Source organism: Aricia agestis, chromosome 2, assembly GCF_905147365.1.
Source record: "Aricia agestis chromosome 2, ilAriAges1.1, whole genome shotgun sequence".
Classification (NCBI taxonomy): domain Eukaryota; kingdom Metazoa; phylum Arthropoda; class Insecta; order Lepidoptera; family Lycaenidae; genus Aricia; species Aricia agestis.
The window spans coordinates 3,437,011-3,463,451 of NC_056407.1; the positions used below are offsets into that span (position 1 = coordinate 3,437,011).

General features: G+C 35.3%; 1 protein-coding gene across 2 annotated transcripts; it reads right to left on the reverse strand.

The window, feature by feature from the left end:
• Positions 1–1,418: 1,418 nt before the first annotated feature.
• Positions 1,419–25,222, reverse strand: LOC121740020 (aromatic-L-amino-acid decarboxylase-like). Of its 2 annotated transcripts, XM_042132693.1 has the most exons (19): positions 25,161–25,222; positions 15,825–15,862; positions 12,719–12,891; positions 11,222–11,335; positions 10,713–10,835; positions 9,899–10,067; positions 7,852–7,961; positions 6,355–6,494; positions 5,814–5,903; positions 5,221–5,291; positions 5,055–5,074; positions 4,537–4,794; positions 4,099–4,197; positions 3,869–3,947; positions 3,597–3,761; positions 3,411–3,518; positions 3,073–3,243; positions 2,763–2,903; positions 1,419–2,022 (listed from the first exon to the last, which is right to left on the reverse strand). In XM_042132693.1, the coding sequence occupies exons 2-19, from the start codon at positions 15,850–15,852 to the stop codon at positions 1,472–1,474; spliced, it is 2,610 nt and encodes an 869-aa protein (XP_041988627.1). In that variant the 5' UTR covers positions 15,853–15,862; positions 25,161–25,222; the 3' UTR covers positions 1,419–1,471. The 2 variants fall into 2 exon arrangements, with proteins under 2 accessions (XP_041988627.1, XP_041988628.1); XM_042132694.1 differs by lacking the exon at positions 4,537–4,794.
• Positions 25,223–26,441: the final 1,219 nt, after the last annotated feature.

The following is a 26,441-nucleotide window of genomic DNA, read 5'->3' on the forward strand; positions in this document are numbered from 1 at the left end:
AAGTTGAAAGTGCATTGTTTTATTTGAAAGCTGTATGCTAATTTAAACACAAAAAATAAGACTGTTACGTCTTGTGAGACTGACCACTTGTGAGATTGGGAAAGTTATTAAAAAACATAATTATTGCGCATTTAAAATATTATTAAATGATTATATTTCATAATAACAGTTATCTACTATCTACAACTACTTACAGTATTTAATTGTATAGTTTAAACTTTAACATAATATTAATTTAACTTGATAAAATATTGTTTTTATTGATCGAGCACAGCAGTATTTAGTGAATATAATAATATTATGTATTGTTGTTACATTGTTATAATATAAACACTACGTAACTACGAATAATAAAATCTATACATTAATATAGAATATAAATGTCTCACAAAAGATACAACGTTTTTCTAAACAAATAAAACCGTAGAAGTGATATTGGTTTACAATATTCAATACATAAACAAAGATGACAGTTTGTGAGGTTTTTCGAAGAGTCCCTGTATAGGTGTAACAAAACCAAGTGATAATACTTTAGGTTGTGTTACCCATAATATATTGAGTTCGCTGTGAAACTAGCAGCGCTGAAAGAGTAATTTTTTCACCTTTGTAATAATATGGCAAAATTACGCGCTTGTCCATACAAGTGCCTTTTTTGCCATACAGCACTATCAGCACCCTGGGCGCCGAAGAAATCTCGCCCAGGGCGCTAATAGTGCTATAACCGGCCCATACATCCCTTGCATTCTGGTTTTTAATAATAATATTACGGTAAGTTGTAACACTGCATAAAATTGATTTATTTCAAGAGATACTTAATTATAGAGATCTACAAGACAAAACTTATAAGTACCTACCCAAGCCATAATAATATAACCCAGCAAAAATATGAAAAAAAAAACCAATTTATTTAAACTAAATACCTACACTTTTAGGTATGAGTAATAATAACTATTAATTATACTGTTACGCATTACTTATAATAAAATAACTGTAAGTATTTGCGCTTCAGCAAAAAAACATGATAAATAATTAAGTATAGCAGTTAAAGTGATAAATATTTTTAAGTTAATAACTAAATTGTGCAATTCGTTGAAACTTAAATTTTAGTAACAAAAGAAGTGTTTACCGTCAAAGTAAGCTATAACCTATAATATTATATACTAAACATTTAAACATAGTTTTGAGAAAAATATTTTGTAAGTAATAAAGGTATTTTTTCAGTAACCGTTAAGCCATTAGCTACCATTATAATATTAGAAAACTAATTACACTACAGGTACCTATTTTTTATACTCGCTACAAACTATAGCCATCACAGACGTTCTTTTTTATTGTGATGATTGCTACGTTTATACATTTAGCAATACAGTTCCATCACAAACAAACAAAAACTTTAAACATTATCTACATTATTATTGCATTCGTGTAAATATTGAAGCTTTTAAATGATACGTATATTTTCCTACAAAATTTACTTTGCGAATTTCCCTTTGTAATGAAAGCACTTTTTGCAAATTGCATCCGCCTTCCCTCTGATCGTCTGAGGTACAATAGCCCTATCGGGTTCCTGCTTCGACTCTTCATTTTCAAAAGGACCTTCACTAAACTGCTGAATTAATTTCCTGATGTAGTTCCCTGGACCTTTTATAGTGAGTTTTTCATCAATATCTTTAACAACATCTCTTTCTTCGGAATTGTTAACTTCATTCTCATTGTTCAGTTCGTATTCTTCTCCAATGCTAAGAGTCTCCTCTAAAACATTGAAATGTATCAAATCTTTTTCTATATTTTTCGTTGCAGTGGGAGTTATTGTTATTTCGTTTTTCTTGACGTTCACGGATATTATAGCGTCATCAAGTTTTAGGCCGGCGAGGGTCATATCGAAGGATCTTGACCTGGGTTGCCTGGACGGGGTACCTGGTATCGGGAGCTGGTTGAAATCTCCGGATGCGTCTTGTTTGATGGCGTGGGAGGAGGTGGCTGGTGATGTTGATATTGATGAGTGTCCTCCCGAGCTTGAGCCTGTAAGTTACAGTAAATACATTATTTACAACCTTCAAAATTAATTGCGGCAAAAGGCTGAGATTTAAATGCAGAAAATAAGTCAAATTATTTTACTCATGTCTAATTAGGGAAAGCAGTTTTTGTTGTATTTTGAGAACTGTTGTGGATCCTGAATTCATCGATATCAAAGCAGGTGAATTTTTTCGGGAAAAATACGTTGGGATTGTAAGGCGTTGTTATACCATCTCCGAAAAACAAATTAATGTTACCTCAATTCTTGGCTCCAATAGGTTCACTTTTTGTTCCTAAAATAAACAAATGTTTTGTAGCAAAAATTAATTTATTCTATGTACACTGTCAAAACTTTAGTTTCATTTTCATAAGTTGAATTATTGTTTAATTTTGTAATTACAAAATGTCGATTATGCATGGGTTCATAAAATGTAACTAAAGTACCGTAAGTAGCATTTTAATACAAGATTAGCAACAATTCTAGTACTCAACTAAATAATTTCTCTACTAACAACATTGACGTCACGAAAACCTTTCATCAACATTTTGGTCTACATGTCTAAAACTATTAACACAAAAACACATAACGACAAATTTTTTAAAATAAAACTGTTGTTTTACAAGTCAAAACAAGCAAACAGCAACACGTGCAATCAAAAAGGCCACAGTAAGAATCAAAACTGTTAGTCTACAGAACATCACTCAGAGCTACGAAGTTTCTAAAAACGACCAGTGACTATTTTTACCATTGGACGCGTCTTCCCTTTCCTCCTCAGAGCAAAGTGGAAGGGATTGTTCCACCATCAGCCCTTGCACCATGTCCATGCAAGAGTCGAGAGAGAACTTCTTACCGCACATGCGGATACCACGGATGCGTCTGCGCATTTCTGATTAATATGAATTGAATTAATTTTGACATCGTCATATTATAAGAGTTACTTAAAACTTATTTTACCACACAAAAACGTAACGATGGCTTATTTTACTAATACAGATTCATAAAAGGAAACCTTTGTAATACTTGATATAATAGGTTAGTAAAAAACAAGTTCCTACCAGGGCTGTCCTTGGGCTCCATTTTCAGTTGGGCAAATGTTTGAGCGCAGGCGGAGAGGACTTGCTCGTAGTCGCAAATCGCAACGTGAGTCCCGTTCACGATCTTCGGGCTCATAGGACTGTTAGCGAGGAGCAGGCTGGTTCCAAACGTAGCGTTCAACTCCCGAGTTTCTATAAATTTCGGTTGCTAAGATTAATATTTTCATGAACAATAAATCATACAAGAAGAGGCATTCTTGTTTGTAACTTTATATACTTTTGTTACATATCTGCCCATTAAGGTATATTTAACTAACACTTTATTGTTCTTTTCTTCAAGTTCGTAAATATCTACTTACCTTTCAACGAGATCCTCGGTTTCTTCACAGTAGCTATATTTCCATTTTCCGATCCGAACATGTCAACCAGGATTTCGGAAGCTACGGTCTTTATTTCATTCCAGTCATCTGCAAAATAATTATCATCATGAGGTACTTCGCAAAATAACTGCTTTTCTTCTATCGTATCTAAAAATGTATTCTTACCTAAGATATCCTGATTGGTAGTTCTCTGTGACGTTACTGTGAAACGAATCACGTACACTCCTTTGAAGCAAGCTGGCACAGCGTGAATGTAGCCACGGGCATTCAATCTTTTTAAAAGCATTTCAGTGAGAGTATTATCTCCCTTCAGGCGAAATGCGACCATACCTGTAAACAGATTTAAATAATTGTTTATTTTTAATGTATTTTCTGTAAATCTTAATTATAAGCAAAATATTACGTTGAATATGCATAATATGTCACATATAGCTTACCAAGATTCCTTGCTTGTGGAATTTCAAAACGTTGATCGGCCAATATAAGAGCCTCAAATTTTTGAGCCAAGCGTACGCCCTGGAAAGTTACAAAACTAATAAGTTTAAATATTAAGATGGCCATAATTTGATGATTAGGTGTTGTCTTTAATATTATGTTTGTTCTATATAAGTTGTAGACTTTTGAAACTGATCTGAAATTCAGTAGCAGCGCTTTTTTTTTTACATACCTCACGAATGTGCTTCTGTAGACCAACCACGCCGTAGTTCCTCAAAACGAACCACAGTTTTAGAGCACGGAATCGTCGGCTAAGAGGTATTTGCCAATGCTGTGAAGAAAATTTTGTAGTTAAAAAGTGTAACGTATTTTAAACCAACTTTGTTCATTGAATAAAAAGCTAAATAAAAAGGTCTTGGTAGAAAAAACCCGTCATCACTTTAATTTATAATAGTTTAAATCATGCGTCAATTATAGTGCTGTCTGCTGGAATTTATTCTGAAAATAATCTGATACATTTAGAAGTAGATTTAGATCTAACACTTTAGCCTCCACCAACACCACAGTATTTTTATTTAAATGAACCTATTTCATGCATTTGAATGAATTTCACCACATCCCATATTCTACCATTTTCTACTCCACCACCATCATTTGTAAATTCACATACTAAAGGTTCCTTCTTATCTGGATTCTCCAGTTGTATTTGTTCACCACAACCTGACGACATATTGTTGTATCCATGAAGATTCTTTCCTCCGTTGTCTTGATCGAAATCATCACCTGTGTAGCCTTCATCATTGATAGTGTTCTGTTCATCGCTGTTTCCGTTCACTTTGGTGAATGGTTCATCATCGTTTCCAATCACTTTATCAGCACTTTCATTGCTATTTATTCGCATTCGTGTATTTGCTTTTTGAGATCCAACCTATTTATGTATTTAGATTTAAAATATAATTGGTAAATTGCTAATTAGAGTTATTTTCGACGGTAAATAATGTAACATTAATACATAGCAGTTTTTTTTTATAAAACTGAAAGCGTCTTAAATACTTCTAGGCAGGTGTTACTAAATAAAGTAGTAACAGGTTACACGGCTTGGCAAGTACCAAATCTTTATTTAATCATTATTTAAACACTAAACTACCTAACTTAATTTCGCCATTAGAAAAAAAAAGTTTATCTTACCATATAATCAATTGCTTTGCCTGAAACAAAATATATAAAGTGTTATTAATTGACTACAGAGTTACTATCAACTTTTTCATTGTTTATTACAAAAAGGCTTCGATCACTAATAGTGACAAAAAGGCCAAATATCTATTAGCTTTAATTTGTAAGGCCAGGGACTCACCGGAGTTCTCATGACGCAGGTAAATCGGATTAACGTTGAAGGTCCTATGGAGAGCCGTGCTGTCTTTGACCCTGAAAAGTAACGATAATTGATTGATTGTTAATGTAATATTACATCACAATACTACAACCCTCTTGTTTGTAAGCTATAAATAAAAAATAAATAAAATCTCTTTTTATTCAAAGTGGGTATCACGATACACCTTTTGAAAGTCGTAGAAAGAACGAAGAAACTACGTTGCCTACCACCGCGCGCCGGTTCGGGAACTACCCCAGCTCTAGCTCTACCTTTAAGCGCTGTTAACGTTCAAAAAAACTGTTTTGAGTTATCCATACTTATATAAATGCTAAAATGTGTCCGTCTGTCTGTTATCTCCTCACGCCAAAACCACTGAAGAACCGATTTTGATGAAAGGTATGGAGATGCTGTAAGTCCCAGGAAAGGACATAAGATACTTTTAATTCCCGTAAAAAATTACGGTTGCTATGCGAGAAACGATTTTTCGCGCAACGGAGTTGCAGGCGTTACTATTTTTATCTAATCAATAACCGGTGTCTACTAGTGTAGAAACAAGGATGCGATTTGGAACTCACCACATGGCTGTGCAGTCGAAGTTCACCATCAGCCACTTGGACGGATTGAAAGCGAAGGAGTCCGCCATCTCTACGCCATCAAGCCAATGTCTGAAGTATACAAATTAATTTGTAGTAGAAGCTTATTACAAGTAGTATTAAACATAACCAATAAGCATTACACCAAGTAGACTGTTAATCTTGTTTTATATTTAGGATTCCAAATACCACACACGCCACAAAGAGTCGTTGCGTTGTAACTGCTCAGCTTCCTCAAAAATCAACGATATCATATACCACAGATTGACTTGCGGTCATTAGGTTGCATCGTATTGAGATCGTAGCGATCCCACATCTCAAACTTGAAGCCTAAGGGCTCTCACACATAACTGCAAATTCGTGCAAATTCGCATCGCAATTTCATTTTTATTATGAGTTTTGTTGCAGATGTTTGCGAAGCGATGCGAATTCGCAGTTATGTGTGGGAGCCCTTTGGTCATCATTGCGTCGTAGCGATATAACAACTCAAACTTGTAGCCTCGCCCTAAGCAACACAAGCTACCTATACTCAGGGCAGATGAAGGCGCTCCCAGCATAGGCGGCGTCCACATGCAGCCAGGCGGAGTGCTTCTCGCACACCTCACCGATCTCCCGCAAGTTGTCGAACGCGACCGAACCCGTCGTGCCCAATGTTGCACACACCTGGAACAAAAGTTGTTAAAATACGAAACAAAGAAAATTTTTTATAGAAGCCTTAGTAACTTTAAAATAAGTAATCGATGCACTAAAAACAACAAACAAACAAAAAAACAAACAAAAGCAAAAGCGAGTCCAACGACTGAGCCGATTTGGATGAAATTTTGTAGAGAGATACTTTGAGCTTCGGAAAACGATAAATGATGCTTTTTATCGCGGCAAAATGTACAGTTACCGTATGATAAACTGATTTTCGCGCAACGGAGTTCGACGAATTGAATAAAGTCTAGCACCGTTCTCACGTCGTGTCGCACCTAATTACCAGATAATGAGGAAAATTTTAACGTCTAATAACCTGCGATAGCAGAATGTCGTTTATAACGGAAGATTTTGTTTTTTAATACAAAAAGTAAAACAGTATTTTATTGACATAGGTTTTCAGCAGTAGTTTTATTACTTTGTACTTTGTTATTATTATTTAGTGTCAAAAGTTTATGTATTTTAACAAAAACCTTTTTGAAAACAAAAAGAATATGATGATTATCAACCAAAAAATGTCTCATGAAAAATAATACAAACAACGCAAGGTTATTAGTTCTATACTTGTAGACGAAACACCTCAAGAAGCCAAAAGACTATTATGATTAAAAAAACAACTAGCAAAAATGTAGAATAAATTAAAAATGAACAAGATGAAACAGCAGTGACGTCTAATCTCTAAACAAATTGGTCCCACTGTGACCGGGCGTTTTAAAACAAGGCATTTAAGTAATTCCTTCATAATTATACTCGAGGGAAGTATCCCTCGAGTATCTAGTAAGATACTCGTCATTAATATTCACAATAAATAATACTGTATTTATAGGACCACGACGGTAAATTAAATGCAGTTTTTACTGTGATTTCAGTTTTCTCGTTTTATATTCTTAGTGACAATGATTTTAGCAGCCAAATAGGTACTCGTTTTGGATGATTGAATTAAAATGATTTGGTAGATTTGACTGCTAGAATTGTATAGGTACCAAAACTTATTAAATTCGTTACTGATTACATACAAAAGTAACTAAAATAAAAGAAAGATCAAGGACTCACAACATGATTTTTCATATTACGAGGATTATATACTATACAAATCTAAGAAGAAAAAACTTCTTATCCTTAAACACGATTTGCTTATGAAGTATTGATCAGATTAGTATAAGAGCCAGAGAATTGTTGTTTTTTCAAAAGTTGAAAAAATGAGGGCCAATTCGTTGATAAAAATATATGTCATAATGACATTAAAATAAATGATCGGACACTGGTGTCGGGACACATTATATAATAATATAATATATAATAATAATATAATAATAATACTCACCCAAAACGGCACGAGACCCTTGGCTTTATCATTGACTATCGCCTCCTCCAGCGCCGGGCCGCGCATGCACTGGTGCTCGTCAGACTCTATGTAGCGCATCCTCACCAGACCTAAGGCATTGTGGTACAAAAGATGTGAAAAGAATGTGAAAAATGAAAAGAAGAAGTGAAAAGATGCGAAAAGAGGTGAACATTATTATTTTTAACAAAAAATAATAATGTTCACCTCTTACTCTATAATAGTGCCTTTTTCAGATTTCGTCTAAATCACAACTATTTCTGTATATACTACAGTCTTCATTATTTGAAGTCGGTACCAGCTAATTTTATCGTGAGTTCAGTGAATGTTAGAATATCTGAAGCTTTTGGGACTGGTACCGACTTCAAAGTAATGAAGACTGTAGTATGAACAGAAATAGTTGAGATTTAGACGAATTCTGAAAAAGGCACTATTATAGAGTAAGGAGTTATTTAATACATTTTAGTTTATATTATTATTGTTTTTACCTTGGAAGTCGGTTTTAATTTTTTCTTAAAAATAATAATTTCACTCTTTTTAGTTATCTACAAGATAAGGCTTTATGCGTAAATAACCACTACGAATGTTAACTATTCACATTATGTTACTGTAAGCGAAATTGTGGTAAATGCTTGCAGTTATCTAAGCGATGCTGCAATTTAAAAAAATTTACCTTTAAAGGTTCAGGAGTTCTGTCCAGTGCCTTTGGACCAAGAGACACCTTCGTATGAACTTCCTCTTATTCGTAACATATGTTTAAGTTACTAGAAACAACATTTTAACCACTATGAGTCTTTTGATAAATTTCAAGGATTTCCCTCGATTGCTCATAGATCCCATCATCAGCTCACCACTTTCGTAATTATTATACAAAATCAAGATAATATCCTATACAACAACACAAGAATTTTGAAAATCGGTCCACAAACAGCGAAATAATCATCAAAAACATCTGTTTCGATGCAAAATATCACGAAAAGCATCAATAATTGGGTCATAATGTGATGACCCATGGCATAATTATGATTTTGATGATGATGATAAAATAAATTGATGTGTTGGCTTATGCTTTCAGTTGTTTAAACAACGCCGAAATCCCCGAACCTGTATCTATAAGGATTCAAAAGTTCTGTTGGGTACCTTCGGATCCAGGGTATAAGCTGGTGCGAAATGTTACTTTTTGGTAGCATTTACCTCGAATGCTTCAGAAAAAATTGAAATCACTATATGTTTCCATACAAATTTCAAGGAGTCTCCTCGATTCCTCCAGGATCCCATCATCAGATCACCACTTTCGTGAACATGGTACCAAATTCAAGTTAAACCCTATACAACACAAAAAGAATTTTGAAAATCGAATCACAAACGGCTGAGTTATCGTTGAACATACAAAAAAAAAAAGATACATACAGCCGAACGTATAACCTCCTCCTTTTTTGAAGTCGGTAAAAATAATTGTGTGATTTCACAGAAATCCAGCTCCTTGGCTTAATTAGGATTGACTAAATTAGGTGATAGATTTAAGATCTGAGAGCGAGAATTGTGGAAAATTATTTGGCGTTATAATATTTAATACGGAAATAGCTTAATGTTGTAGGTAATTAATGCTATTGGTATAATAATAAATTCATAATTGGGGTATTAATAATAATTAAAAAAAAAACAAAAATCTTCATTGATTCCTCCCACATTACAATTATCAAGAATTTAAGTTGTGAAAGTGAAACAAGGGCCTTAGTGGCCCTTGTTTCACCACTTTCTGATAAAGTGTCGAATAGGCTATTCACAGCTTTTTTGACAGATTCTCCATACTTCATCTGTCAAGTTAAGTGGTGGATAGCCTATTCGGTACTTATCAGAAAGTGGTGAAACTGGCTCTCATTATATTATTATAGCAGGAGACTGGTGCTCTAACCAGGAACTGATAAATAACTTCGTAGTTTGAAGACAATACGGCAGTATCAAAAATAAGTTACCACGGATTAATTATTAAAATAAAAAATTATATCGAAAACTCTCATTTACTAACCAATGAGTCCAGCTTTCTCCACGGAGGAATGCGCCTGATCGGAGCAGTAGCAGATGAGATGTCCGAGCAGCTCCGAGGACTGGAGGTCGGGGTTGAGGCTAGCCAGCTCCACCAGCGCCCTGGTCCTGGCCGCCAGCAGACTCACCAGGGTAGCCTCACTGGCTGTTGTCTGGTGAGATGTAAAATTGTTAAGCTGGGTGTAGGGATTCCAAAAGTTTTTTTTTTTATGAAATAAGGGGGCCAACGAGCAAACGGGTCCATGGGCGACGGAAATTGCTTTCCAGCAACTTCCGTCGCCCATGGACACTCGCAGCATCAGAAGAGCTGCAGGTGCGTTGCCGGCCTTTTAATAGGGAATAGGGTAATAGGGAAGGGTAGGGATGAGAAGGGAAGGGAATAGGGGAGGGTAGGCCGTAGGGGATTGGGCCTCCGGTAAAGTCACTCACTCGGCAAAACACACCGCAATCGCTGTTTCACGCCGGTTTTCTGTGAGAACGTGGTACTTCTCCGGTCGAGCCGGCCCATTCGTGCCGAAGCATGGCTCTCCCACGTCTAAAGTAGGTACTTACCGTAGAACAATTGGGCTTTGAGAAGTTCATACTAATATTATGAATGCGAATTAAGTTTGTTGCTGGATTGATGACGGTCTATTAATTCTTCACGCTCAAATTGATAAATCTTTTCGATGAATATGGAGACATTTTGAGTCCCAAAAGAGGTTAGTTGGAATTAGCTGAAAACACAACGGTTCACACAAGGTACATGTTTATCACAATGAAGTTGCAGCAAACAACTAGTAACTTGTATAGATTACCTGTATGACTCCACCGCCTGGACTGTCATTCTTCTCGTTGAGAAAGCAGTCCGGTAGACCCAGCAGCTTGCCCAGCCAGTTCATGGCTATTGTCTCCAGCTCCGTGCCCGCTGGTGACGACGCCTTAAAAATACTAAAGTCTAAGGCCTGGTCCTGATAAGTGCCAGATAGGCTATCCACAACTTATATGACAGATACTCCATACATTATCTGTCAGATAAGTTGTGGATAGTCGACACTTAGCTGAAGCCAAAACAGCCCCTAAGACTGCAAACGTCTAAAGGCTTGACATAGCTCTACAAAAATAATTTACTTTGCCGGCAATAAATAGGTCTCCTCATAGTTTCTCTCACAAATCTAAAAGTGGACTGAAGTTTTTAAATAATTCTTGAGGAATAGCTAATTTAAAATAATCATATTAATTTGAGCAAATGATAGTTAAATATTACTTACGTCACGAAAACATGTTAGAAGAACAACTACAAAATATGAGTTTTTGATAACCTTACCCAAGTAAAACATAACACGTTAAGTGCGCTGGACAGCATTTCTCCCATGATGGACGGGTACGAGGTGAGTGCGGGGAAATACGCATGCATATGCGGACTCTGCCAGTGCACGATCTAGAACAAAATAAAAGCACAAGCCATTGGACGTTTGTCAACTAGTCCACCCGTGACCACGGCCGCTCGAAAGCAGCCGAAATTTCGCGATTAAGAGAAATTAACGTCCCGCGACAAAATCGGTTTCAGAGATTATGAAATTTGACATGGAGATATTTTGAGTCCCGAGAAAGGAAATGAGGAGTCACGAGAAACGAAACAAACAAGTTGCAGGCGTCATCTAGTAATGTAAAAAATGTGTTCTGAATTAAATTACAAAAATCTAATCTGGCTTATTAGGAGCCCATATGACCCTAACTTGACTACATACTTTAACCTAGATCTCAAAATCTGTAAGGTCTAGAAAACTGATTTTTTGACACAAGTAACTTCAGTTCATAAAGATTAAATGCTCAAGACGAAAACACGATTACTCAAAAAATGCTCGATAGTTTCTTTTTTACAAAAAAACCTTGTTTTAGACACATTTTTGCTTGGATCTTCGAAGTTTGCTGTCTTTTCTTTAATATTTTTTAATATCTAAAAAGGTATTGATAAAACCTAAATTTGCTCAAAACACTTTTTTCATAATCATTATAGTTCGTCTTTTATTCAAGTAAAACCAACTCGGCGATGATTCCGCGCCGTCCTTTTTCACCTGGCATATGAAAAACGGGCTTGAGTGTGAAGAGAGAAGGACGATGTTTGCTTTTTAGAGTCAGGTGAGCTCTTCAGCCTCCTTTTAAAACTGGCTTCTGAATAAAAAAGTTAATAACTAACTAATAAATTAATTTCACTTAAAGTAGGTTTTCTGATGAGTCATCAGTTTATATTTTATTTCGTAATTGGATTTAACTAGAATCGTGGATTACTAGTGTCTGACACCGCTAAGAACTCAAATACCATATTAGGTTTATTGATAATCCCTTAAATATGATTAAAAGTTATTAAGTTACTTTGTCTTCCAATGACGATATACATCACTTCTACACCTTTAATAAGTGGTCACACATTTTCTATTGCTATACTTTAAGATATTGTATCCCACTTAAATGCCCATGGTATCTGAGTTGGCTTCTAGTTTCTTTAATAGCCTTTAGTCCTTCACAAATTTGAAGAGCGAGGTAGGTATACTTACAACAAAGAATCAAGGCTGCGAGTAACTCCCAGCGTAAATGGAAATAAATGAAAAATATTTTATTTATTTCCGAATTGGTTAAGAAATAACTCTTTTAGGATGCGTGATGCTCATGTTCGACAGCTAACCCGGCGAGAAAACTGTCCCTTTAGTCAAGACTTTTTCTTTATTACTTCTTTATAGAATCGCCGATCAAAATGTATGGAATTGACTTATGCGTTCGTTAATAATAATAATAATAATTATTATTATTACTACACACTCACCCCCGGCATGATATGGTCCTCTACATCCTTGAAGATGTCATCCCATTTCTCCGGGAGCTGCGGTGCGTGTGTCGGCAGCCTCTTATGCAGGTACCCGGGCTGCACCCCGGGGTACACGCGGTGGTCCCGGATGTTCTCCAGGTAGTCAGCTATGTAGTCCACCATCTCCTTTGCTGGTAAGACACAAAGTTATCGGGATAAGATACTATAGACTAAAAGAATATGCTATAGAGAGGTAGAGTTAGCCAATGCCACGCAAAACTTAAAAATGGCTGGGATAAGCTAGACTGTTAGGAGTGCAGATTATCTTATAGGGAGAATCCTAAGACCGTCCACCGCTTTCGTCACCGGGACACCATAGACAAAAACTCAAATAAAATGACACTTTATGACCTAGGCTTTAGGTTTCATTTTGACCTAAGCTACGGCACTACAAAGCAACGGCGGCATGGGTCGCTAGACCAATGACGGTAGAAAATGAAACCTATACCCTAGGTCATTAAGCGGCATTTTTTAGGCCACTGCCACCACGGCACCGCATGTGTCGAGCAAAACTTTATGACAAATTTTACTAATCCGGTTGAGACGACCTATTATTATTGCTTAAACGTGGCTATAACGTAACAGCAAGATCTAGATCACAATAAAACTAAAACTAGAAGTTAAATTGCATCGACAATATTTAAAATAAACTTTCAAAGTTAAGTCGAAGCCGGCCCGGCTCTATTTATCGTTAGAAATGAAAATATTAAACTCTTCGCTCGAACAACTCAAGCAAAATTTTGATAAACAGAGATTGTCTGTAGACTATAGTTACTAGATAAATCGAAGAAGTTTCTAGAATGCAATCAATTTTAATTAATTCTTACAGAAGTTTTTCCGATCAGTACAGCAAAAGAGATACAAAGAAACTGATTGAAAAGAAATTAATATGTAAATCGGTTCCAGTTGTTAATAGGCACTCCGCACATGAGAACTGAGAAGTTATATAGGCAGCTAACTGCTAAGTGAAAAACTGTTAGCTTTAAAGACCGTAGAAAGCATAATCCATACTTTACTAATCTTATATATTCGGGGGCGATAAATCGATCTAGCTAGGAATCATTTCTAGAAAATGTCATTTTCATCGGATACCGAGCAAAGCTCGGTCAAACAGCTAGTATTATAAATGCGAAAGAGTGTCTGTCTGTCTGTTAAACCTCTTCACGCTTGAACCGCTGAACCGATTTGGATGAAATTTGGCATGGAAATACTTTGAGTCCCGGGAAAGGACATAGGATACTTTTTATTCCAGATAAATGTACGGTTCTCGCGCGACAAACGAATTTCTGTGCTACGGAGTTGCTAGCAACTACAACTACTTACTATATACCTCATTTTTCTGTAATTTTTTAAGTGAGTCGAACTAGTTAGTACCAATTGTATTGTACCAAAGCCAAACCCATACTTGTAAATGCATCTACGCGTTGCGTCGCGGGCTGAATTGACCCTAAGGAACTAAGTTCTTACAAATAAAAAGAACATACAATTCCAATATTGTTTCAGTTCACTCTCGCAGTCATATAAATTCATTTGAATACATAATATACTGGGATCAATAAGACAGTATCTGCGTATATTGGGTTCGATTCCCGCGTCTTATTGAATCGTTAACGCTCATCCCTTTAGCCGTTTTATGGCGCTAGCAACAGATTATTTGTCGCGTAAGATACTGTTCTGCTAATAAAAGAACATCAACTAAATACATAGTAGGCAAATGTAGTAATAGATATAGCACCGTCGTTTGTCGTTTAGAGTTACAAAAATATTATTATTCATGCGAACCCGAAAATATTAATCTCACGTCTTAGCGGGCCCCTAGACGAGCAATTTTATTGCACCATATCACGAATTGCGTAATATTATTGACCGTCTAGGGTTGCAATATCAACCCTAGACGGTCAATCACATCACACACACATCGTGCGCCTGCAATAAAATTGAAGCGTGATATTGACAATACCATTGATCGTCTAGGCCTCTAGGGACCAGCTTAAATAAAAAAACTTTTAAAATAATCTGCTTGAATCTGGATTAAAAGTTTTTCGATGTACAACGTTTGTGACAATTATGTCGGATTTTGGTCGAATTATTTATTGTATGTGCTAGCAGCGCCCTCTGCTCCGTCTTTTTGCGAAATATTTCCTATTGAAAAAACATTTTGCTCGTGGCCGAATTACGAATCTATACCATTCTAGAATCGAACTCACAACTCACAGTATAAACTTTATTAAAGTCGGTTTAGCCGTTTAGGAGTTTACTGATCTTGCTTTGTGTTTTAGCTTTGTTGTTGCTTATACAGTGTGTAACAAAAATAAGTGATAATACTTTAGGGTGTGTACGTGTTCCTTGTAAAGAGTTCACTGTGAAAGTAGCAGCGCTGAAAGACGAAAAAATTTTTTCACTTTTGTATGGGCAAGGGCCCGAGCGTCACGAGTTTTCCCACCTTGTATAAGTAAGTCAATAAAATTGATTTAATTCTAGAAATATTTTAATGAGACCATTACTATTCAGGTAACGTATGAAAACTATAATATTACAATTAAGTATAGTTGTGACCACAGAGTAATTAGTCATAACTATAGGCTAATTGTTAGGCCGTGTACTGGCTCTGATTGTAATTACTTTAGCAATGTCGTTTTTAATTTCTAGACATAATATTATAGAAAATCAAAATGATTGTCGTCAACTATTTACTATACTATACTATTCGACCGAATCTGATGAAATTCTGCATAAATGTAGAGAGAACTATCAATAAGTATTTTATTTTTATTTTATTTTCTTAATATACATATAAAATAATAATAAACAGTTACATGTTAGAACTTAGTTACTACAATTACATAATAGAAGTAGTAAACACATAACTCACACCATTGTTCACATATTAAAAACTATATAACGATATCAATATTATTTCTCTGTTAAGAAACAAACGAAGAGCGAGTCCTCAGTGGCATGCAGCCTGCAGGTTACATTTTACTTCATTTTAAATAAAAATCCACATCATGAACCTTAGTACCTACTTAGTAGTTCACCCAAAATAATTTAATCTTTTCAGTACCTTTTACTCTGAATTCAGCGTGATCCATCACGAATTACCTGTAAAGAAAATATAATGTTATTACAATATTAACAAATAAAATATTATGTATTAGGAAATAAATAACATGCAGATTTTTTAATAAACGTACTTAGAGCAACTTATTTTTTGGTGTTAGTTAATCTCTTTCATTACTTTTTATTAATTTTCAGGAAATGATGAAAAGAACGTTATCAGTTGATAATATTATGATTATTACCATAAAATATAAATAGAATAGCTTAAACATTTATTAGAATTTAGCGAGTACGTACGAGATCGACTTAAAGGAATAGATATAGACTTATAATAATAGGAATAGATGATTATTGTCTATTGTCGTAAAGACTAATACGTAGGTAGATGCCCGCCAAAACTGTCATATCTGTCTATCGACTTTTAAATAAAAATTGTGGCATACCTACGCCTGGGTACCAGTCGTAGGTATGCCACAATTTTTATGCCACATAAAATATCGAGATAATCTAAAACCTTGAAGTTAATATACCTAGCAGAATAGAGAAGAAAGGGCTTAGGGCTGAGCTGGATTGAGCAAGCGAGATGTGACTATCAGTAACACTGAGCTGCGTGGTAAAAAGAGACGTGTGATATGACAGCAGCACCAATTTTTTTCATCTTTTTGACGTCCACTCGGCACTTATCGGCACGTTGACAATTTAATGTCTTAGAAAGATGCTTGTGTAAGTGCATACGTAAACAAATTTTCACACACAGACGTGAATCAATTTCAGTTTCGTTTGACAACTCGAAATTGTTGCTCTATTCGTCTAGTTATCTTAACTTTATGTCTGAAACAGACGTCATAGACATTAATATAATGTAATGGCTATCTCGGATTTTCGGCTCTGTGTTGTACGCGAAGCCACACAAGCGTCAGTCAATGTCTCTGGCATGGACTCAATACGTATCGATCGCGACATCACCTGTTTGTTGATGTTCGTTTTCCGAAATTTACGGGATTAAAGGTCGATTCCGTAAAATTAAAAAATAGGGGAATTATAATACTTTTACGGGACACCATGCCAGTAAATGCCACCCACAGTAAGTGTCTAACACATTAGGCCGAAGTTACGCGGCGTAAATTCCGCATACAAAATACGGACGGAATGCGACGGAATAGTGTATCATCGGTAATTAATCTAAAGTGCATTGCGATTTGCGGCCTAGCTGTTGCCATTATTGATAACGAGCAAAAAAGCCCAAAAAATATTTTTTATTGTATGCCCCCCCCCTTAAATATTAATTTTATTAGCGGTTATTGAGTTACAGCCTGGAGACAGACAGACGGACGGACATCGAAGTCTCAGTAACAGGGTCCCTAAACAAACCCTAAAAATTAAGCTCATTTTCGTGTGAACTTTATAAAAATTAAGTTTTAGTCACGGTATGTTAGTTTACATTGATTCAGTAGCAAGTGCCCGCTTGAACCTTATATGATGCCATTAGAGCCTGATAACACCTACCGAGTACTCAGTAGATAGTGACGCCTCCGTGGTCTAGTGGTCTCTTGACTCGGAGGTCGTGGGTTCGATTCCCGCGTTGGAAACATGTTATTTCCAAGTTTGGTTAGGACAATGCAGGCTGATCACCTGATTGTCTGACAAGTAAGATGATCCATGCGTCGGATGGGCATGTAAAAAGTCGGACCTGCGCCTGATCTCTCGCCGGTCGTGTCGGTCGTCCGTCCCACTGGGTTATGAGAGTAAAGGAATAGAGAGCGCTCTTGTGTACTGCGCACACACTTGGGCACTATAAAATTACTCCTGCGTAGCTGGCCTAGTTTCAATGAAACCGGCCACCGTCACCGAAACCGGTGTGGGAGCTATTATTAGATAGTAGCGAGATAATGATCTCGAGTCTCGACCAATTAAATTGATTCTCGCCTCTCTACTCTGTAATGTTATGTGTAACGACTAACAAGGCCCTTCGGTACTATCATAGAAGTTGATTCGTAGGCAGATGGCGGACCATCTCACCATCAAATCCGGCCGACAGATCACGAATAACGTTAAACAGTCTGACCAAATGACGTAGGTCCGTTATGTGCCTATGAATCAATATCTTAGATTACAAGTGATTGTGCAGCATCACTTGCTGTATTGGCAATTAATGTCGAAATGAACTGTACTGTAGTAGATTTCAACAATTTGCTTTTTTATATAATTTTGGTGGAAATTTTTGTTTCCACCAAAATTAGAGATTAGGGTGTTATGGGAAACTGGTACGACTCTAGGCGAGTTAGCTTGTGACAGAATGAAGTGAATGGCGTACTTTTTATGCTCTAAGAATCAATGGTATTTTGTAAAAATAATGTTATATACACCCTCTTACCCACCAAAATTTACGTACCAAAATTGAAATTTACGAGAAAAATAATCTTAAAAAAAACTACGTGCACTAAAGTTTAATAACATATTAACTTAATTATTTAAGCAAACTAAAATTCTACCGATATTGAAAATAACAACATGATATTATTGCCACAATTAGGATAATTATTTAAGTACACCAAAATTGCATAAAATCTGGGGTTTTGTGATAAAACGGTTTTCTTTCATTTCTGGCTGGGAACTGGTACCACACAGCCACCTCCTAAACTGGTTAGCGTGTGGCTGAATGAAGTATATGGCGTATTTTTTATGCTTAAGGGATCAATGGCATTTTGTAGAAACAACGTTTCGTAAATGACACTAAAATTGGTAAAATCTCCGCGACCGACCTAAACTGTGTCATAAAAACTGAACTACAGAACTTAGTACAATAAAATTCATATATTATAAAGAGTCAACTATATTAAACGACTACATAAATATAAAAATCCAATCCAGTATCAAGTTTTTTGTAAATCGGTCTAGATATTGAGTAAAATAATTGGAAATCACCTATTTATGTTTATTATCTTGGAAAATAATAATTATTTTTAAATAATAACGACGGGGCCAAATTATAACCTTATCTTAAAAAAATAGTATAGTTTTCAGCCTTGCCGCGCAAAAAGTGGTTTGGGAAATCCAGTCACTGACAAACAATAGTTTTTTATGAAATAAGGGGGCAAACGAGCAAACAGGTCAGCTGATGGAAAGCAACTTTCGTCGCCCATGGACACTCGCAGCATCAGAAGAGCTGCAGGTGCGTAGTCGGCCTTTTAAGGGGTAATAGGGGAGGGTAGGAAAGGGAATAGGGGAGGGTACGGAAGGGAATAGGGGACGGTACGGAAGAAAATAGGGGAGGGCAGGGAAGGGAAAAGGGTAGGGGATTGGGCCTCCGGTAAACTCACTCACTCGGCGAAACACAGCGGAAGCGCTGTTTCACGCCGGATTTCTGTGAGGACGTGGTATTTCTCCGGTCGAGCCGGCCCATTCGTGCCAAAGCACGGCTCTCCCACGTCAGTGAAATTATCGTCAGTGAAAGAAAATTTAAAACTTTCAAAAAAGTCTAGAGTCTTATAGAGTCTAAGAATTTTTAAAGTTACAAAAGTTAGTCAGAATAATATATTAGGGGCACAAAATATGTGGATATTTTTCTGAAAGGTTTCCTTTTGATGTTAACTATCATGATACAAAATTGAATATCGCTCATGAAAAGTGGAATAAATATATAATTAATCACATTTTAATTCATTCTACAAAATTTATTTCTTTATTTGTCTACGAAAATATTAAATTAGATTCAAAGTTTGCTTGGACATCGATTAGGCTACAGAAAAAAAATCCACAACAATATAGTTTAAGCAGCAAAAAACACTTAACACGTGGTCGGGAGAGGTCGCAAATGAAAAGTGAACTGAAAAGATTTTCTCCAAACAACCGATACGTCACCGTCAGTTATTATTTGTGTGGAGTAATGGCTTTTATATTTGCGGACAGTTTTTAAAAATAGAACCGGACCTAGTTTTTTTTACGCACTATTCATTTTGCTTTTGAAAGTACATGATAGTAGCTGCTGCACTCAGAGATAAATATACCTATTAATTACTTAACCGTAATTAAATCAAGATTTTGACATAATTCTGTCAAAATCTTCAGTTACAGTTTACGGCCATCCCCTGAGCAAACGACCATACATTTGCTGCGTTGCCGAGACCGCACCAAAACCTATTTTTTTTACTTATCATCAATTATCAAGCAGACAACGTGAAGGATCAAAGGCTATTATTTGTGGACTAATTTGTCTGTGAAATATCTAATTTACTCGGGCGAAACCGCGCGGAACATCTATGAGATAATAAAACTCTAATAATCGGCCATGTGCGAGTCGAACTCGCGAAGTCGCGCACGTAGGGTTCCGTACAGGTACAGAGCGAAAGTGGGCAAAAAATTGTGTAAAAATTTTATTAGACACTATTAAAGTACAAATATAATTAAGGATTTTGTAAAAATTTCAAAATTCTCTATTTTAAAATATTACCATTATTGATTACTAGCGAAAAAATCACGATTGTTGTATGGGAGCCCCCCTTAAATATTAATTTTATTGCGTTTCTAGTATTTGTTGTTATAGCGGCAACCGAAATACACAATGTGTGAAAATTACAGAAGTCTAGCTATAATAGCGGTTCTTGAGTTACAGCCTGGATACAGACGGACAGACATCGAAGTCTCAGTAATAGGGTCCCGTTTTTACCCTTTGGGTACGGAACCCTAATTAAAAAGGAAAATTACGGCATCTCCATAGGGGGAGCGCCTTAAGTAATTATTATTATTCGTCTCTGAGTGCGGCATTAGATAATATTATTCATTTTAGCCCGCGTTATAAACAATTGTTTATAATTTTATATTCTACTAGCTATTTGACCGAGCTTTGCTCGGTATTCGATAAAACACGAATTAAATTACATTTTCCAAAAAATATTCCTAGCTAGATCGATTTATCGCCCCCGAAACCCCCTATATACTCATGAAAATCGTTGGAGCCGATTCCGAGATTTCCAATTATATACCTATTACCTATATACAAGAATTGCTCGTTTAAAGATATAAGATTATCTTTAACTAATAATGTAAAAATACGTTATGTATTGTAAATTTTTCCAATAAGCGTTAAATTATGTCTTTATTTAATTTATAAGAAGTTATTGTTTCTTTTTTCAATTTTATTTTTCTTTGTCTCCTACTATATATTTTAAACATAATATTGTTAATTAATAATACTCATTTCATTCACAATATTTCATTTCATTTCATCCCATTGTCGCAAAGCATGTTGTATTTCACCTTTCGTTGGAACACATTTCATCCATAAAAAACTGAGCTGTTTTGTTAAATGTGATTCTGTTGGTGAATCAATAAATAAATAAATATGAATCGAATTAAGTAAATCTAGTTTTGTTTTGAGGTTATAAAAGAAGAGTAATGAGTATCATCCATACTTCCATACTAATACGTGGGAGAGCCATGCTTCGGCACGAATAGGCCGGCTCGACCGGAGAAATACCATGTTCTCATAGAAAACCGGCGTGAAACAGCGCTTGCGCGAATGAGTGACTTTACTTTACCGGAGGCCCAATCCCCTACCCTATTTCCTTCCCTACCCTCCCCTATTCCCTTCCCTTCTCTTCCCTACCCTCCCCTTAAAAGGCCGGCAACGCACTTGCAGCTCTTCTGATGCTGCGAGTGTCCATGGGCGACGGAAGTTGCTTTCCATCAGGTGACCCGTTTGCCCCCTTATTTCATAAAAAAAAACATGCGAAAGTGTGTCTGTTTGTCTGTCCGTCTTTCTGTCGGTCTGTCTAATACCTCTTCACGCCTAAGCCGCTGAACCGATTTGGCTGGGCATGGAGATACTTTGAGCCCCGGGAAAGGATATAGGCTACTTTTCATCCAAAAAAAAGGCACGGTTCCCGCGCAACAAATGAGTTTTGGCGCAACGGAGTTGAGTCAGAAGTCTTATTTCATTGAATATTTGGAAAGCAGGGTTAGAACTTAGAAGGTTTCAATTAGTAAGTAAGGTAAAAGCACCTATTACCGTGGTAAATCGCCGAATTTGACTTTAGAGTGAAATATTTCGTAATCAAGACGGTTCTCCGCAAATTAGGATTTTTTTAAACGTTTAATAGACATTTTGTATGGTACCCTGTTAACTTCTTTTTATTTATTTTAAAGCGTTGTATTTATTATTATATTTTTTTGTCAGGAATACGATTTCCCCTATTACCGAGGCATGCCCTATGACTTTATCTATTACCGCGGTATGCGCCTCCTAATACCGAGTGTAGAAAAATAAAATACTATTTTATCCTGATGGTTCTGTATAAAATTAAATATATTAAAATTAAAACAATACATAAAACATTGAGATCGACTTTATTTCAAAAACATGATTAATTAATTAAGTAAACTATTTACTCACAGAAACAAAATTGGCGGCAATATAGTAAATTTCAACCTACCTTAAAAACAATATTTATGTTTTTACGGGTTAACTATACTTAACTATACAATTTTTAATCACAAGATATGCCGCATTATCAATCTTTTGTCAATTCAATATTGCAAATGTTTTTATGACGTTTTTGGCACCCAGTACAAAACCTATACTTTAAGTAGGTGTTGTTTTTCAAAAAATTAATGACTTTTAATGGATTTTGAATACATCGGAAATTGATTTTTTGTTTTTAGAATTCATAAGGACAGGCAGATTTTTCAACTTTTACTACAACGACAGTTAATTATCATAAATATATATAACAAAATAGAACCCTCAACATATCCATTACCGAGGGTACCCTCGGTATTAGATGCTACTCCCAATTTTAAGCATCTATTACCGCGAATTGTATTTCTCAATGTAACTAAGTATTTATACTAAATTTCACCATGAAAAGTACGAGATAATACTCCCATAAAAACACAAAAACCAGTAAACAATATCCATAGTCAGTTATAAAGTGTATTACTTTTAAATAACGTAACAAAAATGTGTATGCACTTAGATGAATTGGCACGTGTTTGTATGCACACAACCTGCTTCTGCGCTGCCGTCGCACAAACTAATTATTTTTGATCCGTTCATAGAGTGATATGCCAACTAGCGCTCATCAGTTCGATGTAAAATACTACAAGTTAAAACATGTCCGAAATAATATTGTGCTAAAGTTATTGCTATTCAATTAAAATACGAAAATACGAATACATCGGTAATTGATGCCAATTTTGCATACCGCGTTAATAGGTGCCTTTACCTTATATTAGGTGACATGGCGCTTACGACGAGTTATGTCTAATGCCAACCATTTTTGTGTTCCGTACCCAAAGGGTAAAAACGTGACCCTATTACTGAGACTTTGATGTCTGTCCATCTGTCTATCTCCAGGCTGTATCCCAAGAACCGCTATAGCTAGACTTCTGAAATTTTCACAGATTGTGTACAGGGTGTAACAAAAGTAAGTGATAATACTTTAGGGTGTGTAGTGACACATAAGTGTATATGAGTTCACTGTGAAAGTTGCAGCGCTTAACAAGTATTTTTTTTTGTGATTTGTATGGACACGTGCTTCCGCTTCTTGAATTTTTCCATGCAAAGGTGAAAAAAAGTTACTTTTCAGTGCTGTTGTTAAAATATAATTAATATATATGGGGAGCTCCCATAAAACAAACGTAATTTTTTGGCCTTTTTTGCTTGATATTAATAATGGCAACAGATAGGCACTTGAAATTTTAATAATAATAATAATAATAATCATTTATTTGCCAGAGTGAAATGTACAGTTAGATGGTCTTCATAATAAAATACATAATCATAACACTCAACTAAACTAATAGTATGCAAATGTCATTTTCACAAAATCCTGAATAGTATACGTGTACTACAGTTACGAATAATAAAATTAAAATATAATAAATAATTAACATTGAAACCCAATTATCATACTTAACTATAACAGACCGTCAAACTACACATTATAAACGATACCTTTATAATATCGTCGTGATATTGTCTGTTTCTTGTTTACGCTTAAACCACTGAACCAATTATAATTCATATTTGGTATGGAAATAATAATATTATTTGGAACGAATTTCTTATACGAAATATATAATATTATACTTTTATCTCAGAAAAACGGAGCGGTTAAAATAAATTCGTAGCAATGAAGTAGCGGGTAATATTCTGTAGCCAAATGATAGCAAACGAAATTCAATTAAAAAAAATCGATAGTTTCATACTTTTTCAAGCAATGTATTTTATAGGCAGTGGAATAATTATAAATAAAAAAATATCCTCAGCCGAACATATAAACTCCTCGTTTTTTGGGAGTCGGTTAAAAAAACTGAGTATGACTCTTAAAATAAAAATTTTAAGCAGGTAGCATTCACATGCACAACTCAAACTGTAACCAAATAATTTTAATATGTCTAGTGACCTTTTCAGGTTTTCAGATAACTAATATAAAATATTTTAAAAATGAGAAAACACTGGGGTCCTAACAAATATAGGACATAGAAAAAGTCATTGACTAGGTCTACAATCATCATGATCTAGGCCAGTTTTTTTTAACCTGGAGGGCTTGGAAGCATCTGTAAGGGGATCGCCAGAAGTCGAGATAAATATTTCAGTAAAAAAAAAAACAAAAAGATTAATATGATTAATATAATATGATTAGGAGAATTTTTACAAAAATCTTTATTGATAATAATACATACAATATTTTGATAAATAACAAGGGGTGAAGGGGTAGGGGAAAGGGTAAAACGGGACTGAGACATCTGACTGAGAGTCTGTATGTCTGTCTCCAGGCTGTATCTCAAGAACCGCTACAGCTAGTCTTCTAAAATTTTCACAGATTGTGTATTTCTGATGCCGCTATAACATATTAAAAAGCAATATAAAGGCTCCCATTCAACAAACGTGATTCTTTTGGCCTTTATGGCTCGTAATCCATATCTAATGGCCACATGTAGACACTTGAAATTTTCACAAAATCTTAAATTATAATATGAGTGCTTGTTTAATAATAAAACTTAAATAAAATAAATAATAAGGGGGGGCTCCCATACAGATTTTTTTTCTACTTTCGCTCTAGTTTCCGGTACGGAACACATTGTGCGCGAGTCTCACTCGCATTTGGCCAATATTTTTCATACAATGTGTCACATCATAAAAAATACAATATGAATTAAGGAGTAGGCTTATCTCTAAAACTTTTAAATATTAATCATAACATTTGTAAGTACTTATTATGACGGAATTTATTATTTAATGAAATTTAAGTACTATTTAATTATTTAATTATTATATTAAAACATAAAAAAACATTTCAACTTTTTTCACTGGAATAAAAAAATAGAAAATACTCACTGTATTTGTTTGTTAGGGGAAGCACTGAATATTTGACGTCCGTGCTGTACTGGCCTGTGGAGAGCTATTGTATGGCTTATATAGGGGGTGTCGATGCGCAGCTCGCGGCACGCGGGCAGAGGCCTGCGGACACGGTGCACGCGACAGCGATAAGCGATTTTCCGTACTTATAGGGAAATTCACTGATGCTGAGGTGTACCAAGTTGGTTTGGAATATATGTTTCGGAAATGTATTTTTAATAAAGTATTATTTATCTAAAAAAAATATCAGATTATTTATCAGTCTTCATAGCTCAAATTAAACTAAACAAAATATAATTTTGTTGTTCCAAATATTCTATTGCTTAAAAATCGTCGTTATAAAAAACAAATGATATCAGAAGTTGTATTAAGATAAAATATGCAGCTTTCATAGTTTTAACAATTCAATAAAGCCACGAATGCACTTTGCGATAACACACGGTAAGTAACAGCTTTGTTACGTTAAAAATTCTTTGTTACGTTAAAAAACGTTAAAAATTTATTATGTTAAAAATTCATGTCTAGTCTTTCATATCTAGTCTTTAGTCTAGATTAGTGTTTTTCTACCTGTGGGTCGCGCCCGGGGGTCGCCAGAGGTAAAGAGAGAACGGTTTGAGTATTAAAACATAAATATCAAATTACGGATTTAACAATAAGCAGAGGAATTAAAAAAATAGGATATATTCATAAACATGCGTCCATAGTCCATACCAATATTATAAATGCGAAAGTTGTCTGTGTCTCTCGGTCTGTCTTTTAACTCTTCATGCCCAAACCGCTGAACCAATTTTGATGAAATTTGGTATGGAGATACTTTGAGTCCCGGGAAATTGTTACTTTTTATCTGAAAAAAAAATCACGAAATATTTTTTCATACCATGTGGATCACCCCATCAAAAAATTTGAAAAACATTGCTTTAGAATTTAGATAAAACTATCGCTTTCATCGTGACCATACCCTAATCGCTCCGCTTCGCCAATGATATGTCCGCATTAAAACTAAAGTTATAGTTCGTTGTAGAAAAATTGTTAATAGATCTCATGTTCCGGGTTTTGTGGTGATCGTTATCAAAAGTTTAATTTAATATTCGTCACATTCACGTTAATATTTTATTGATTTATTATCAAAATAAAACAATTTCGTATTTTAAATAGCAATGTCCTTTTGATACTCTCTTGGTCTACGAAGTTAGTAGAAAAGTCTATGTATAGAAAATCCGCCCGCCTGAAAATACCAATCTTTGAAGGCTTGTAGTCTGC

Coding starts and splice junctions, on each gene's coding strand:
- LOC121740020 (XM_042132693.1), bottom strand. CDS start 15,852: ATGGATCACGCTGAATTCAGAGTAAAAG. Junction 12,892..15,824: donor CGCTGAATTCAGAGTAAAAG/GTACTGAAAAGA, acceptor GTGTCTTACCAG/CAAAGGAGATGGTGGACTAC. Junction 5,075..5,220: donor CCTGCGTCATGAGAACTCCG/GTGAGTCCCTGG, acceptor ATTTTGTTTCAG/GCAAAGCAATTGATTATATG.